Source organism: Motacilla alba, chromosome 22 (assembly GCF_015832195.1).
Source record: "Motacilla alba alba isolate MOTALB_02 chromosome 22, Motacilla_alba_V1.0_pri, whole genome shotgun sequence".
In the NCBI taxonomy this organism is placed as follows: domain Eukaryota; kingdom Metazoa; phylum Chordata; class Aves; order Passeriformes; family Motacillidae; genus Motacilla; species Motacilla alba.
In genome coordinates this window covers 1,425,584-1,438,897 of record NC_052037.1, presented here as the reverse complement: position 1 = coordinate 1,438,897, position 13,314 = coordinate 1,425,584, and the positions used below count along the sequence as shown (strand labels likewise).

The 13,314-nt window shown below is 46.2% G+C and overlaps 1 protein-coding gene across 5 annotated transcripts in view; it reads right to left on the bottom strand.

Moving 5' to 3' along the window:
- The window catches only part of DPYSL2 (dihydropyrimidinase like 2), a 53,652-nt gene that overhangs the window by 15,362 nt on the left and 24,976 nt on the right, over positions 1–13,314 (bottom strand). For all 5 annotated transcript variants that reach the window (XM_038160236.1, XM_038160239.1, XM_038160237.1 and 2 more), the window contains 4 exons: positions 4,583–4,747; positions 3,684–3,745; positions 2,536–2,616; positions 1,608–1,676 (listed from right to left, as the gene is read on the bottom strand). In XM_038160236.1, coding sequence (XP_038016164.1) covers positions 1,608–1,676; positions 2,536–2,616; positions 3,684–3,745; positions 4,583–4,747 — 377 coding nt within the window. The remainder of the gene's footprint in view (positions 1–1,607; positions 1,677–2,535; positions 2,617–3,683; positions 3,746–4,582; positions 4,748–13,314) is intronic.

Below are 13,314 nucleotides of genomic sequence, written 5' to 3'. Positions count from 1 at the left end.
GAAAACGCCAATTCTAGTGTCAACAGCATCCCAGAGAGATACAACAAACATCCACTTCACTGAAGTCAACAGGAATTAGGGATCTGCTGCCACTCTTGGAATCTGGCTGCTATCACCAGCCAGCCCAAGGGGAGCTGGATGTTTTTAAAAGCACAGCCACTCCTGCACTGCAGAAAGGGGGAGGAGGGAATCAGATGACATCGTTTCCTGCTCTGTTTCCTATGACTTTCAAGGCGGAGAATGTTGGACCAAATGCTTCCCAAGCCTGGGCAGAGCACAGCTGAGTTCAGCTGCACAGAGGCTGCCCCATATGACATCAGGGAGAGGCTTCACTGAGCCTCATCTGCAGCAGCTACACCTCCTCAGACTGCCTTTTTCCTCCCTGCACTGAGGTAGAGCACTGTCCTGCACAGATTAACAATCCATCCATGCCTGGGAACCACACAACTCATACTTTAAAGCTCCTGCTCCATGAGGGATGAGCTCTTAAACAGTCAGACACAACTTGGCTGGTTTGATGTCCTGGTCCTTAAAGATAAGAGCAGCGTTCCTTTGAAAACAACACAAATTTAACTCCCTGAAGTGTCACACCAGCATCTGTTCCCATTCCCCTGATGCAGGCCAAAAAATACATTAAAAAACACAAATTGGATGAGTGACTGGAAAGCTCAGTGCAAAGTGTTTGCTTACAATTTCAGGAAGCAAAAGATTCCAGCTCTGGGAGCCACACACAGATTCTGTGTTCTGTGGGGATTCACTTACAAGTGGAGCTTTTTTTTTTTCTTTCCCAGGCAACAGAATGATTTATGCTCCTACTGAACTACCTCTGGATGCTGTTTGTCGGAATCCAGAGGAGGAAATGGAGAGTGAGCATGAGGGGCATGTGTGGATGATCTCACAGCCCCAGCTCCCAGCTGCCACATCTGAAGGCAGCGAAGCCCCAGGATCTTTGGGGGGAAAAAAAAGAGCTGCTTGTACAGAACAGATGAACCCCACAAACCTGGAATGCCACGGTGAGGTCTCCGGCTTAGAGACAGTGAAGGACTGTGAGTGAAGAATGCAATGGGAACCAACCTCAGAGGCAAAGTTTTAAGGCTCTTTAAAACTTCTGAGATTTATTTCAAAGGCTTAGAGGGAGTGTAGTGCTTGTCCCTGGAGAAATCCATGGGGAAATATGAAGGGTAACTATATTAAAGTGCTGCGCTAAAGCCTGAGCATGACCTCCCCTCTCTTGTACATATTTTCTGTGCCTTCAGCAAACCACTTAATCCATTGCTGTAAAAACCCCCACCCCACTGGTAAAATTTCATCAAAATATCAAATATCACAGCAATGGAAGCTATGGAAGTACCTAAGACAATGTCAGGATTTGGGCATATATTAAAAAAGTCTGCTAATTCACTGGAAGTCTGACAAAATGATGACCAAGAGAGAAGCCCAAGACACTAGACCTAAAAAGGACAGTAGCAGAATTCCACTAACATAACCCCAAATGCAGAAAAATCCTGTTTCCAACCACATTCGTCCCAACATGAAGTACTTAATGGCAATGCAGAGATGCTACAAACTGGGGAGGGAGGTAAATGCAGAGGCAGGGGAGTTCTCACCTCTTCGGGTCTGCTCAACACATGCCCTTCAGGGCCTGTGATCCCCAGCTCCAGGATCCTTTGCTGCTCCTAAGGCAGAGAAGAAAAAAGAGCAGGGATGAGATTTAAAGCAACAGGGAATTTTTCTTGCAGCATACACAGCTATTGGAAAGGGGCATGAGTGAGATCCTGAGCATCTGTACTGGCTAAAAATCACATGGGGCTTTGCATAAGGGCCCTGCAAGAAAGTCCTGTCCAACTCCCCTTGCTGAGAATAACCAGAGCTCACAAAATCTTGCTGATTTGTTCACAGGCGGTCAAGGAAACCATTTATTTGGATTCACTTCACACTGGGTTCATAGCCCCTTGACTTCCAGCACTCATTTGCGTCTACAAAAACACCTTTAAGATGTGGCAAAATGATAATTCATGGAAATATCGTCCTGCACCTGGGCTCAAGGACTGGGGTGGGCTCTTGCCCAGCCAAAGAACACAGAAATCCTCTGGGTCCTTGAGACACAGTGAACAAAATGAGCTGGAGATAAGATTAAATTGAATACATTATTAACATTTCTCCCTTGCTGCTGTTTGAAGGATAAACAGACCCCAAACATCAGCACCTTATGTACTGTATGAAGCTACATCCCTTCCCACTCCCCCCTTCTTATTTCCTGCAGAACAATTTGTTCCACACAGTGACAGTCACACCCAGCTTTTCACTTTTGGGGAGAGAGGCAGAGATGCCCAATATCCACCCCAAACTGTAAGCTGCCACAAAAACCTATTTTATCAGTGTCAAAGGGGTTAAAAACTGCTGTACAGCCCCGCTCACAGCTGCCATGCCATGCTCTCAAAAGCTTGGGTGGCTCTCAGTTTGCAAAGAAGGAGTCAGAATTTAAACCCCTCCCAGCATTTTAAGCCAATAACTCAGAGAACAAACAGGCCATACCTCAGCAATGATGTCACCGTTCTCAGCATGCACTTGGGCTGTGGCGCCAATGTCCCTGATGACACTCAGGACCTCGTAAATCTGGGGGACAGATAACACACATCACAACAGGAACACACCTGTTGGGAAGGCCACACCCCAGATCCCCATAGAAAACAGAATCTTGCAGAGGAGAAAAGAGAAAGAGAAGCACTAAGCAATAGAAGATGTGGTTTGCTGGAGAGATGCAAACCATTTTCATGCCTATAATTGAATTTCCAAATTCTACAGTTGGATGCTGCTGATGTGGCAAAGAAGGATTAGCCAGTGGCAGGTTTGGAGTATGGGAGGAAGAAACAGCAACAACTCAAGCCCCACAGCTGGATGATTTTAAAGGACTTGCAGAGTTGTGCCTGTTTGATGTCTCATTTACTGGTGCCTGGCACGAAAAACATCCCTTATATCTGAGTGCTGGGGGCATGTTCTCCATGGAAATCCAGTATCTGGAGGTGGGAGCAGTGTGACTTCCCACTCCAGCAACCAGTCTGAGAGGGCTCAGGCCCAGTAAGCCCCAACTGGCGCCATCAATGTTCCCTCATCAAAATGTTTCCAGAGCCCTCAGAGATAACTCACACACCAACACTCCCAGGCATTCCTCTCTCACACACCTTCAGAAACAAAAACTGCTCCTCTGAACACCTAAATGTGCCCACCAGAACAGCAAACAGGAGGGCAATTAATTACTTTCTAAGGTCCCAGTGATTCTACCACCAAAAAATCACCTCTGGACCAGGATCAGTTTTAGCTTCTAAACAGAATAATTACAATTAGCCTAGGGATCTTCCTGTCCTGCCCTGTGCAGAGGCATAAAGCAGCAATTCATAGAACTGCCACTGCTTCTACCCCAAAGGAGCTGGAAAAAAACCTCTGACCTCTTGAAATGAGAGTTTTACCATTGCTTCCCTCAGCTAAGCCTTTGAGAGTTGTTGTTGGTTGGGTTTTATTTTTAATTTACAATTTAATCTTAACACCAGAGCTATGGGTGCTGTTGCCAATCTTAAGTACTGTTAGACACATAAATATTAGAACCAGGAGAGAGTGTCAGATCCCAGGATATTGAATTTAAACACTAATTTGTGACCAATTAAACACAAATCCTTCCTTCCTACCTGAGAATCACTGAGCTGAAAGCGATCTTTGAAAGCCATGTACACCAAGAAGGAATTCACACCTGGGGGAAAGAGAGCACATTGCAGGTAAAGCCACGGACTATAATCCCTAAATCAGCCCCCAGCAATAATTCCATGAATTCACTGTAGGAGGTTAAGTAACAAAATAAAAGCAAAAATGTATCTCACACAAAAGCAAAGGCCTGCATGGCCGATCCCCCTCAGCCTGCATGGCTGATCTCCCTCACCCTCTCCCTCCAGGGAGAACAATGGGAAATCTGTGTCTGTGACAGGTCCAAACTGATCCTGACTGATCCTAAGCTGGCTTTTCCTCTCCAGCCTTTGGAACCAGTAAAAGCTCTCACCCAACACGTGTGGGAAGCTCCCATTACAGCACAAAATGCTGGGTTTTGAAACTACAAACAGGATAGAAAATTACTCCAGCCAGAGGATGAAATGCCAAGGAAATAAAGAGGGGGGAAACCTATGAGGTTGTTTTACTCAGCTCTTCACTTTTAGCATCCAGAGCTGGATTGGTCCTCGTGGGGCTCCTATTTCCCTTGTTTACAGCACTTTAATGGCTGCAGGTATCATCAAGGGCACTGATGAACCCGAAAAACCTTCACTGGACACAGAAGCTGCTCTGCATGGGAAAAGCAGGAGATTCACCTCTGGAAAATCAGTGCTGCAACACCAGTGTGCCCCAACCCCTGAGCCCTCTGCAATCCCAACTGCCTAAACCTTCTTAAGGAGCCAGAATGGGCCTAAAACAGCTTTCCTGGGATATCAAAGTAAAATACTGCATGAGAGACAGCCCCAAATAACAGGGGATAAATAAATCCTAATAAATAATAGGGGATCCTGAAAAACAAGGAGGGGCAAGGCTTCCCTGAGCTTACCATGATCTTTAACTAGAGCTTCCATCTCCTCCTGGACACCTTTATGCCACTCAGTGATGTCCACATGCAGGGAGTAGTCACAGCAGGATTTGCTGTCTGCCCACTCTCGCCACTGGTCGAACGCCGTCAGCAAACTGGTCCCAGGCTCGGGAACCACGTGGTCAACTGGGAACAACAACCAAAGCACTGGTAAATTGCTGGTGCAGAGGCTTTCCTGGGTGCCCAGGACAGCAAGCACAGCTGTGCAGAGGCTGCTGCAGAATCAAGGCATCCTCTTTCTCCTTAAAATATTTCTAAGTTTGCAATTTCTCAGTGGTTTCTAGAGAATGCAGCCACGGAAGTTGATTATGGAACAGCAGCTGAAGGAAAATGAGTTGTCATTACAACCTGTTTACTGCAACTGTTGGTGCTACACATCCCATACAGGAGCACCTTCCAGAGGACTGGAGGAAGCAGGACCAACAATTTGTGGTTGGAGAGATCTCTCTGATACTGAGAAGGTCCTGCTGCCTCTAGCATCTGCTTAGTTTGATCCTCACACCAAATTCAGCAGCGACTGGATTCACAGGCAGCTGCAGCTGCAGGATAGCCTCAATGGTGATGCAAGGGACCTGGATCTGAAGGCTCAGTGTTCCTGGTTTTTATTTGAGCACATGGAGTCTCTGATATCTTCAAAAGACACAGTGAAATAAGAAAAAGCAAGTCAGCATCTCCAGTACTGAACTGAGAGAGCAGGAAAGGCCTGTGGGATTTCGGGGGTCACAAACTGGGAAGCACTGCTGGGGAGGAGGAGAGGGCCTGGCTTGATTCTACATTAAAACACACAGAAAACTAAAAAGTTGCTTCATTTATCAGCAGAGAAATCCCACCAGCATTTTTTTTTAACTTTATGGTGACGATCAGGGCTGCTTTAAGTCACAGCTGGGATGAGAGACAGAGCCCGTGGGTTCCAGTCACTCTCGGGGCAGAACAAAGCTCTGCTTTACCCCCACGCAGACACAGCAGCCAAGATTTGCTGGTTTTGCACTGCCTAAAGAACCAGTTTCATACTGGGAAAGGCAGCCTAGCTCTCCTGAGCAGCCAGGAGCCTCAGTCACCGAAGTCAGCAGAGACCTCTCAGCTGCCTGAGCTGTGCACACACTGCAAAAAGCCAAGAGCTCACCCAAAACAACCATCCCTGCTGCAAAATGCTGCCCACCCTCTCTCCTTTGCAAAGGGAGACAGCTTAGAATACTTCTGCTTTCCACAAGGCTTCTCCCCTGGAAGCATCACACCAAGGCAAGGACAGGATATGCACATCCTTACTGCCTTGGCAGCTGCAGCATTGATCAGTTCAGCGCTGCAGGAGCGGCTGGTGGTCTCTCTCTTTGTTCCCTCCATACCCATCACAGAAATCCATGTTATCAGTGAAAACTTGGAAATTTGCCTCCTGTCTGGCACCACACCCAGAATGTGCTTTTCACCACCACTGCAAAAAGCAGCCCAAATATAAGCAGACAACAAACTGACCTGTTTTTAAAAAAATCATCCAATTTCTGTTCCATGATCTGCTCCAGGAGATTAACCTCTGGAAAATCAGTGCTGTAACACCAGTGTGCCCCAACCCCTGAGCCCTCTGCAATTCCAACTGCCTAAACCTTCTTAAGGAGCCAGAATGGGCCTAAAACAGCTTTCCTGGGATATCAAAGTAAAATACTGCATGAGAGACAGCCCCAAATAACAGGGGATAAATAAATCCTAATAAATAATAGGGGATCCTGAAAAACAAGGAGGGGCAAGGCCTCTTGGTGAGAAACCTTCTACTAACTTCCAGCCTGAATTGTTTCTTGGCTAGTACAGAGCCCCTGTCGCTCTGTCAAAGTTAATCTTTAGCTTAAGTAAATGAACAACAAGGAGAAAAATCACATTCCCTTTTGCTTTTCCAATGAGATGTGGAGAAAGCCAGGTTTTCACAAATGTCTAATTAAAAAGCCAAAAAAAAAGTCCATTTAATCTCTAACACATCACAGGAACAAATCCATCTCCACTTGAGACTAAAGGTGCCCTCAGAGCTCTGTCAGCCCCAAGATGATGATGGGTTGTGGGCACTGGGAAATCGTGCCTGAAGGCACCAAGGGGTTAACACAGAGTCCTCAAAGCCCAGCACCGAGCCCCTGGGAATGCTCTTCTGGGGCTCCCAGGAATGACTGTGTTGTCAGGGATCAGAACTCCATCACCACCTCACTTCATGAACTGCCCAAGGACGACAAATGGGATTTTTTGGAGGCAGTGGAACCAGGGGTAAGGGAGCTCTATCAGCTCTCTGACAAGGCCAAACCACAGCTGGTTGCAATAAGAGTCAAGCATGGAAGTGCTGGTGCAAGTGTGCCGGGAAGTCAGCTCCAGGGGTCAGGAAGACCTCCTGTGGCAGCTCCCCTGAGCTCCCTGACAGTCAAATCTCTCTCTCTAGCCCCTTCAAAACACAGCACACTTTTTCTCCACAGTAGCTCTGCCAGACAAACATCAGTAAACAACCACTTCCCCTCATCCACATGGAAGAACTCAGCAGGAAAGCAGCCTGAGAGTGCAAGGTAAGCAACAGCCTTTGCGCCCTGGGTCTGAAGAGACTCGGGAATGACCCAGCAGAGCACACCAAGAGACAGTCATGGTGACAGGGACATCCCTGGAGACGGGCCCAAGAGCTGGGGTGCGGTACCTGATCCTGGGGCAGGATGGAAGCTATGCTGCCACAGCAGAGCAAGCAGGAGCAGTGGATGCTGCACAAAAGGCATGGAGAAAGTGGATGTAATACCAAATACTGGTCTGGAGGCAATTCAAGACACAAATGGCAGTCTCCTTGATTCTTCCATCCTTTGTGTATTGGGAGGGGCCAAACACATTGCAAGATCATGGCCTACATCCCCCCATGCAAGGGTGGGGTTTTGGGGGAAACCAAATAAGTAAAAATGAGCCCAGATCCAGGAAAGTAGAGTAGTCAAGGCTGACTCTTTATCTGCTCTTGAAAGGACTGAGCTCTGAAACTGCTTCTGCCTGTTGAGATGGCCAAGAAATGCAGCTCAGAGAAGCTTCTTCCAGCCCTCAGGCACAGCTCAAGAGCTCAGAGTAAAACAAAAAGCTTTTTCTTTCAGGTCCCTGTGCTTCAGAGCAGCACAAGAAGCTGATGGAGGCTCCATCCCATCACATTCCCACAGCCCCAAGCTTCCAGGATGACCCCTGGGGATGATCTGTCCCAGCACCATGGACACAAGGGCTGACCTACCCCAGCTCACAGCAAATCTCCCTCCTGGAGAATTCCCAGGAGGCTTCCCATGGGAAAAGCAGTGCTGTCCTGACCCCACAGTGCTCCTTCTCCCTGGGAATCCCATCCCACTGCCCCATCTTTCCTTCCATCACCTCGGGAACCAGGAATGTTCAATCCCTGGGTGGCCCCACGCCTGCAGGGCACACTCAGAATAAACTGCTGTGACACAGGCTGTTGTCACCCCTTTATTCCCTCCACCACGACAGCCTTGATCTGGTGTGCTTCCCAGCCCAGATGTTTTCTTCCTGTTGTTGATTTCTTTTGCTGTGCAAATGAATTCAGCTGCTTGAGGTCTGAGAAGGAAGTTGCCAGCTCATTTTTAAACTAAAAGCTTGTTCCAAAAACAGAAACAAAACGGAGAGGAAAAAAAAAACCCAAAAAGAAAAGGAAAAGATAATGTAAGAATCACTTCATCAGTGCTGAAATCTTCAAAGAAGAAATTAAATAGTTTTGGGGGCCTTGTAGTGGGTCCCTGAATCTGACTGAAATTCAGGTCTAATCCTAATGTTTCTCTTTATTTAACACACTCTCAGCAAGACACAGAGCAAAGTCAAGCTCAGGGTTACACTGTTTCCTCAGCTAAGAGCAGAAAACATTCTGTAGATTATCTTTTAACCTTTTGAGCTGCAAAACCCAGGGCTGACAGCAAACAAGGCTGTTACACCAGCAAAGGAACCTCTTTTAAAAAATGAGAAAAACTATTTTATACATTACAAATATTCTAATTTTTTTCCTTGTTAAACACTGACAGGATTCCAAAATACCTGGACAGTCTGTCTTTCTCCCAGACAATCCAAACTCTAACCTCCCTCGGAGGGCAGTGGGATTGAGAACCTGTGGACACGCATGCTCCAGCCCTAGTCATCCAGACTCTTAATTACCTTTCCCGTTCGTGGTTTGGCTCTTCTGTCATTATACACAGGCTTACAAGGTGCATCTGCTTCTGCTTCCCAGTGATCCAGCTCCTACCCACCACCATCTAGGGCTGTTTTCTTGCCTGCCCCACTCAGCTCAGGGTCCTTTGCTCCTCCTCCTCCTCGGGCAGATTAATCGGCTCAGGATTAAAGGCAGACAATAAGCTGAAGTGAGACAACAACACTGGGTGATCCATGTGGCTCTTCTGCACCAAAGCTGGCACCCAGCCATGCTGGAACATTCTGTATCTCATGGGCCAAACTGGTTAGATGCTGGTGGGGAGATAATTGGGTGTGAAATGAAAGGGGAAGGCAAAAACTTCAGGGAATGGATGAAATGCTCCAAGGATGGGGAAAATAAAGCAGTGTTGATTTAATATAGGCATGGAAAAATCTACACAGGTTAAAAGTGCTAGCATCACCCATTATTAACACATTCTTATCATGTATTAACATAAAACCTGTACTAAAATCAAATCCCAACACAACTCCATACACACACAAGTAATTTCAAAGTTCAGATTGTTCCTACTGCTTTTTTTGCACAATTCACAGAATCATGGAATACCCTGAGCTGGAAGGGACCTGCACAGATCAAGTCCAACAACTGATTCCAGAAAGGGCAGCCTAAAAACTGAACCACAGTTAAGGCTGGCCTGAAACACTTCCTTGTCTTCATCCAGCTGCTCTCAGACTTTAAAACCGCTTCCACAGCCCACTGAAAATGGTGCCAAGCTCAGCTTTAAATGGTGGCTTTAGGAAATGTTGCATCACATCTTGGCTCCCTTTTCCAAACTCAGGGGCTTTCTCCTCCTGAAGAGCTTTCCTGGAGCAGAGTGGTACCTGCACCCTGAGCAAGAAGGGAGATGGGCAAGAGGGATCCAGCACAGAAGGCCGGGTAATTACCCAACAGCCTGCAGGATACTCGGAGACCAGAGCCAGAAAAATCCCACATGATCCCTTCTTGGCACTTGGAATCTCTCTCAAATTAAAAAAAAAAATGCAGATGAAGAGCAATGCCTTTATATTTTTGACCCCTTGCTAAACTCCAGAGAAATCAATGCTTCAGAGGGAGAGCTGGATCTAGCTCTTTGCCTTGCCTTGAAAACAAAACTCTGCTTTTGGGATGGATGTGCTCATGGGTGGGGATTAATGGGTTTTATAGCTTCCTGGCATTGTGGCATGTGCATTTTTTTTTCTTTTTTGCATCCTGCCTCAGTTGAGCAAGCCTTGGCTTGCAAACAACCAGTTTCTTCTATTAATAGCCCATGCTTCCAGCTTTCCACTGGAAAGGATTTTTTTCAACTGGTTTAATTAAGTGTCATCCAAAACACACATGAACATTTTCTGGGGCTTCAGCTCATGAATGCCATTACCAGGAAGGAGAAAAACTGTTTGAAATGGACAATATAAACATGAATTAGGGTCAGATGTTACCAAAATTGTGTATGTAATAAAAACCATGCATTCAGGGTACCAGTTGCTATTACAGACTGCAGTTTTACACATTATTTATTGCTCCTACCAGCATTAAATGTGCCTATTGTTTAACAGGAGTTTATAAGGTGAAAATCCTTAACATTTAAGCTTAACTGTTAGCAGGCAGATCTCCCCTACCCAAAACTTTAAATAGCAGCTTGATCACTATAAACACATCTGCCTTTTTAATACCACTTAATCCCCACAGCAACTGCATGTGATGAAATCTGGTGAATTTATTGAGTTGCACATTCTGTCACAAGCCATTTTATTGAGAAGCTGTAATTAAATTCAGCCCTGGTAATTGCACAGGTCCCTACTTAGAAGTCTAGAGTTGTCAGGCGGTGGCTGCAGGAATATTCTCCTGGCCCTGATGTGAAGTGGAAATAATTCTGTGAAAGCAAGAGGAATAAAATCAATCTCTGTGAACTGAAAGTCAGGCCCTTGTCTGACCCACAGATTATCCCATAATCACAGACCGTATTTCATCCAGAGGCTTCAAATTCTCAGCTGGTAAAGTACCACAATTCCTTCTACCTTTATGCATCATGACCCTTTTATGTGTCAAGGAATTGAGCTACCAAAAGCTGCCTCATCCAGTAACAAAGCTGTTTTCAGCAGCAAAAATTCTGATTTAAGTATTAAACCCCCATTTCCAGCTAAGCAGCCCTGCACCCATCCAGAGACCACAGCCCTTCTCTGAGCTCAAAAATCCCAAATCAAGCGATCCAGAAGAGCCTCACACTTCCTTTTTTCTGATTACATCCCAATTATTCCCCTAAACCACACTCTGGGTCATGGGTTTGATCTGGGAAAAGGAAGGACAGTGACAAAATCACTTTGAAGGAAACTGCTCCATGGACCTGATGCACCTCAGCTAAAGAGAAACCAAATTAAGGAATTTCTTCACATCCTGGCTCCGGCAACCAGATTTTCAGCTGTGTATTTGTGGGGATTTATTCCCACAATATTTTATTCTTGTTCCCTCCCCCAAGAAAAGATACTGGAATAAAGAGACTATTCTGAAGAGTTACAGCCCTGCACAGAACAGCATTTATGGTGCTAATACAACTACTCAAGGGCTGGTACATGGTCTCCTGTACACGCCTGCCAAACTCATGGTAAAGGCAGCCTAAATGACATCACATGTTGTTTTCTGCCAGCTCAGATCCAGTTTATAAGACCTGATGCAGAGAAATCAGAAGCTGAACCAGGCTCAGAAGAATCAGACACATCTGTGCTCCACTGATTACATTTTCAGACTGCAACATTCCCTTATTCCCTCCCTGATGTCATACAGATATTTCACTTGCCCTTTTGGCTGAATACATCCAAAATACAATTAACAATTTGAGGCCAGCTGGACACAAACATAAAGAATTCACACAATAATTAATAACCCTCCCCAGCATCTGGCATGGCAGCATATTAAGGTCAGATCAAAAAAAAAGGCTCCATCTCTTCCCAGTACAGGTTTATTGTGCATTTATTGTATCTCAGGAGGTCCCCATGGCAGAGAAGGAGGGGAACCAAGTTCAAAAGAGACATGGAAGTGGTTCCAAGATTTATCCTTTCTTTCAGGCATTACTCCACACTTGAAGGCCATGAAAAGAGTACACAGGACTTCAAAGGCTTCCGTATGAATTGGTCTGTAAACCCTGAGGGACTGAGATGGAAAAAAACCTCGGTTTGTAACCATGACTTTCAAGCCAAGACAAAACACAAGAATTAATAACACATCCAAGGGGCAAGGGCTGATCAGACACAGGAGGACAAAAGATCACGTGCCATGAGCCAGCTCTGTCCCTCTCAGGTCACTGGAGATGTGTCCTGTCCCTTAGGCTTTTTCCACTGGCTGGGAAGCTGGAACAGTTCTGGATTGGCATTGTTATCACCAAGTTTTGGATTCTCACCTTCATTTCATGGCTCGGGATTGTCTCAGGGGTGTTAAAGATGAAGATGAACATGACTGCAGGATGCCAGTTTTTACAATGGAAATTTGTAGTGGTTCTGAGAGGGCTTTGTTCGTGTGGGATTAGAAAAGTTGATTTTTTTTCACCCCCAAAAATAAACTAAATGTGAAGAGCTCTGATTCTACACAAGCACTTTTTATTAATACAGCTTGTGAGAGAAATGGGGAAAAGAAAAACCCTGTATTTGTCAAATAAACATCTCCCCTGCCTGGATGAGAACCAGACACTTCCTCTCCTCATGACTGTACCAAGGCGACAATCATGCTCCGAGGAGGAAGCTGTCACCCATCACCACCAAACCACGGCCACTTCTGTTACAATACCAGCAGTCCCCATCCTGCTCCCACTCAAACCACTGACGACTCTCACACACAACTGCAGGCAAGAAAGTGAGCGCTGAATCAGACCTAAATGCTCAGGTGTTTATGGAGAAAACTTGGTGGGAGGTGCAGCAGAACCTGGCTTCCACCAAAGGACAAGGATCAAGCAGCACATCCGCCCCTCACACAGCCATTTTCTGACCACACCTGCCCATCTGCAAGTGTTCTCTCCACTCTGTGGCACTGATATTGTCTGCAAATTAGCTCTTGTGCTGGCTGAAATCATTAAGCTGTGGGAGGTCCTAACGAGATTATCCCCAGTTTAAACAGAGACTCCCGTGGCATGTTCCCCAAGCTGCTGAACTTCCTCCTCCAGCTCTGAGCCAGCCCAGCCTGGCCTCACAAGCTGTCTGGTGTCTTCCTAGAACTGCAAAGAATCCAAGGTTCGGGGCACAAAAGCATCATTCCTGGGTAGCACCTGAACTGCCACCCAGAGAGAGACACCCATCCTGTGGCAAACTGCTTTGGCAGTTTGTGGCAAACTCCTACACACAATCTAACTTTTGTTTTATCCGTGCATCAAGTCTTTAGGGGCAACTCTTGCTTTCTACACCTCGGCCTAATTTCGTGTCTCAAATGTGGTATTAGAAGGAAATTCTTTACTATAAGGGTGGGGAGGCCTTGGCACAGATTGTCCAGAAAAGCTGTGGCTGCCCCATTCCTGTCCAAGGCCAGGCTGGACAGG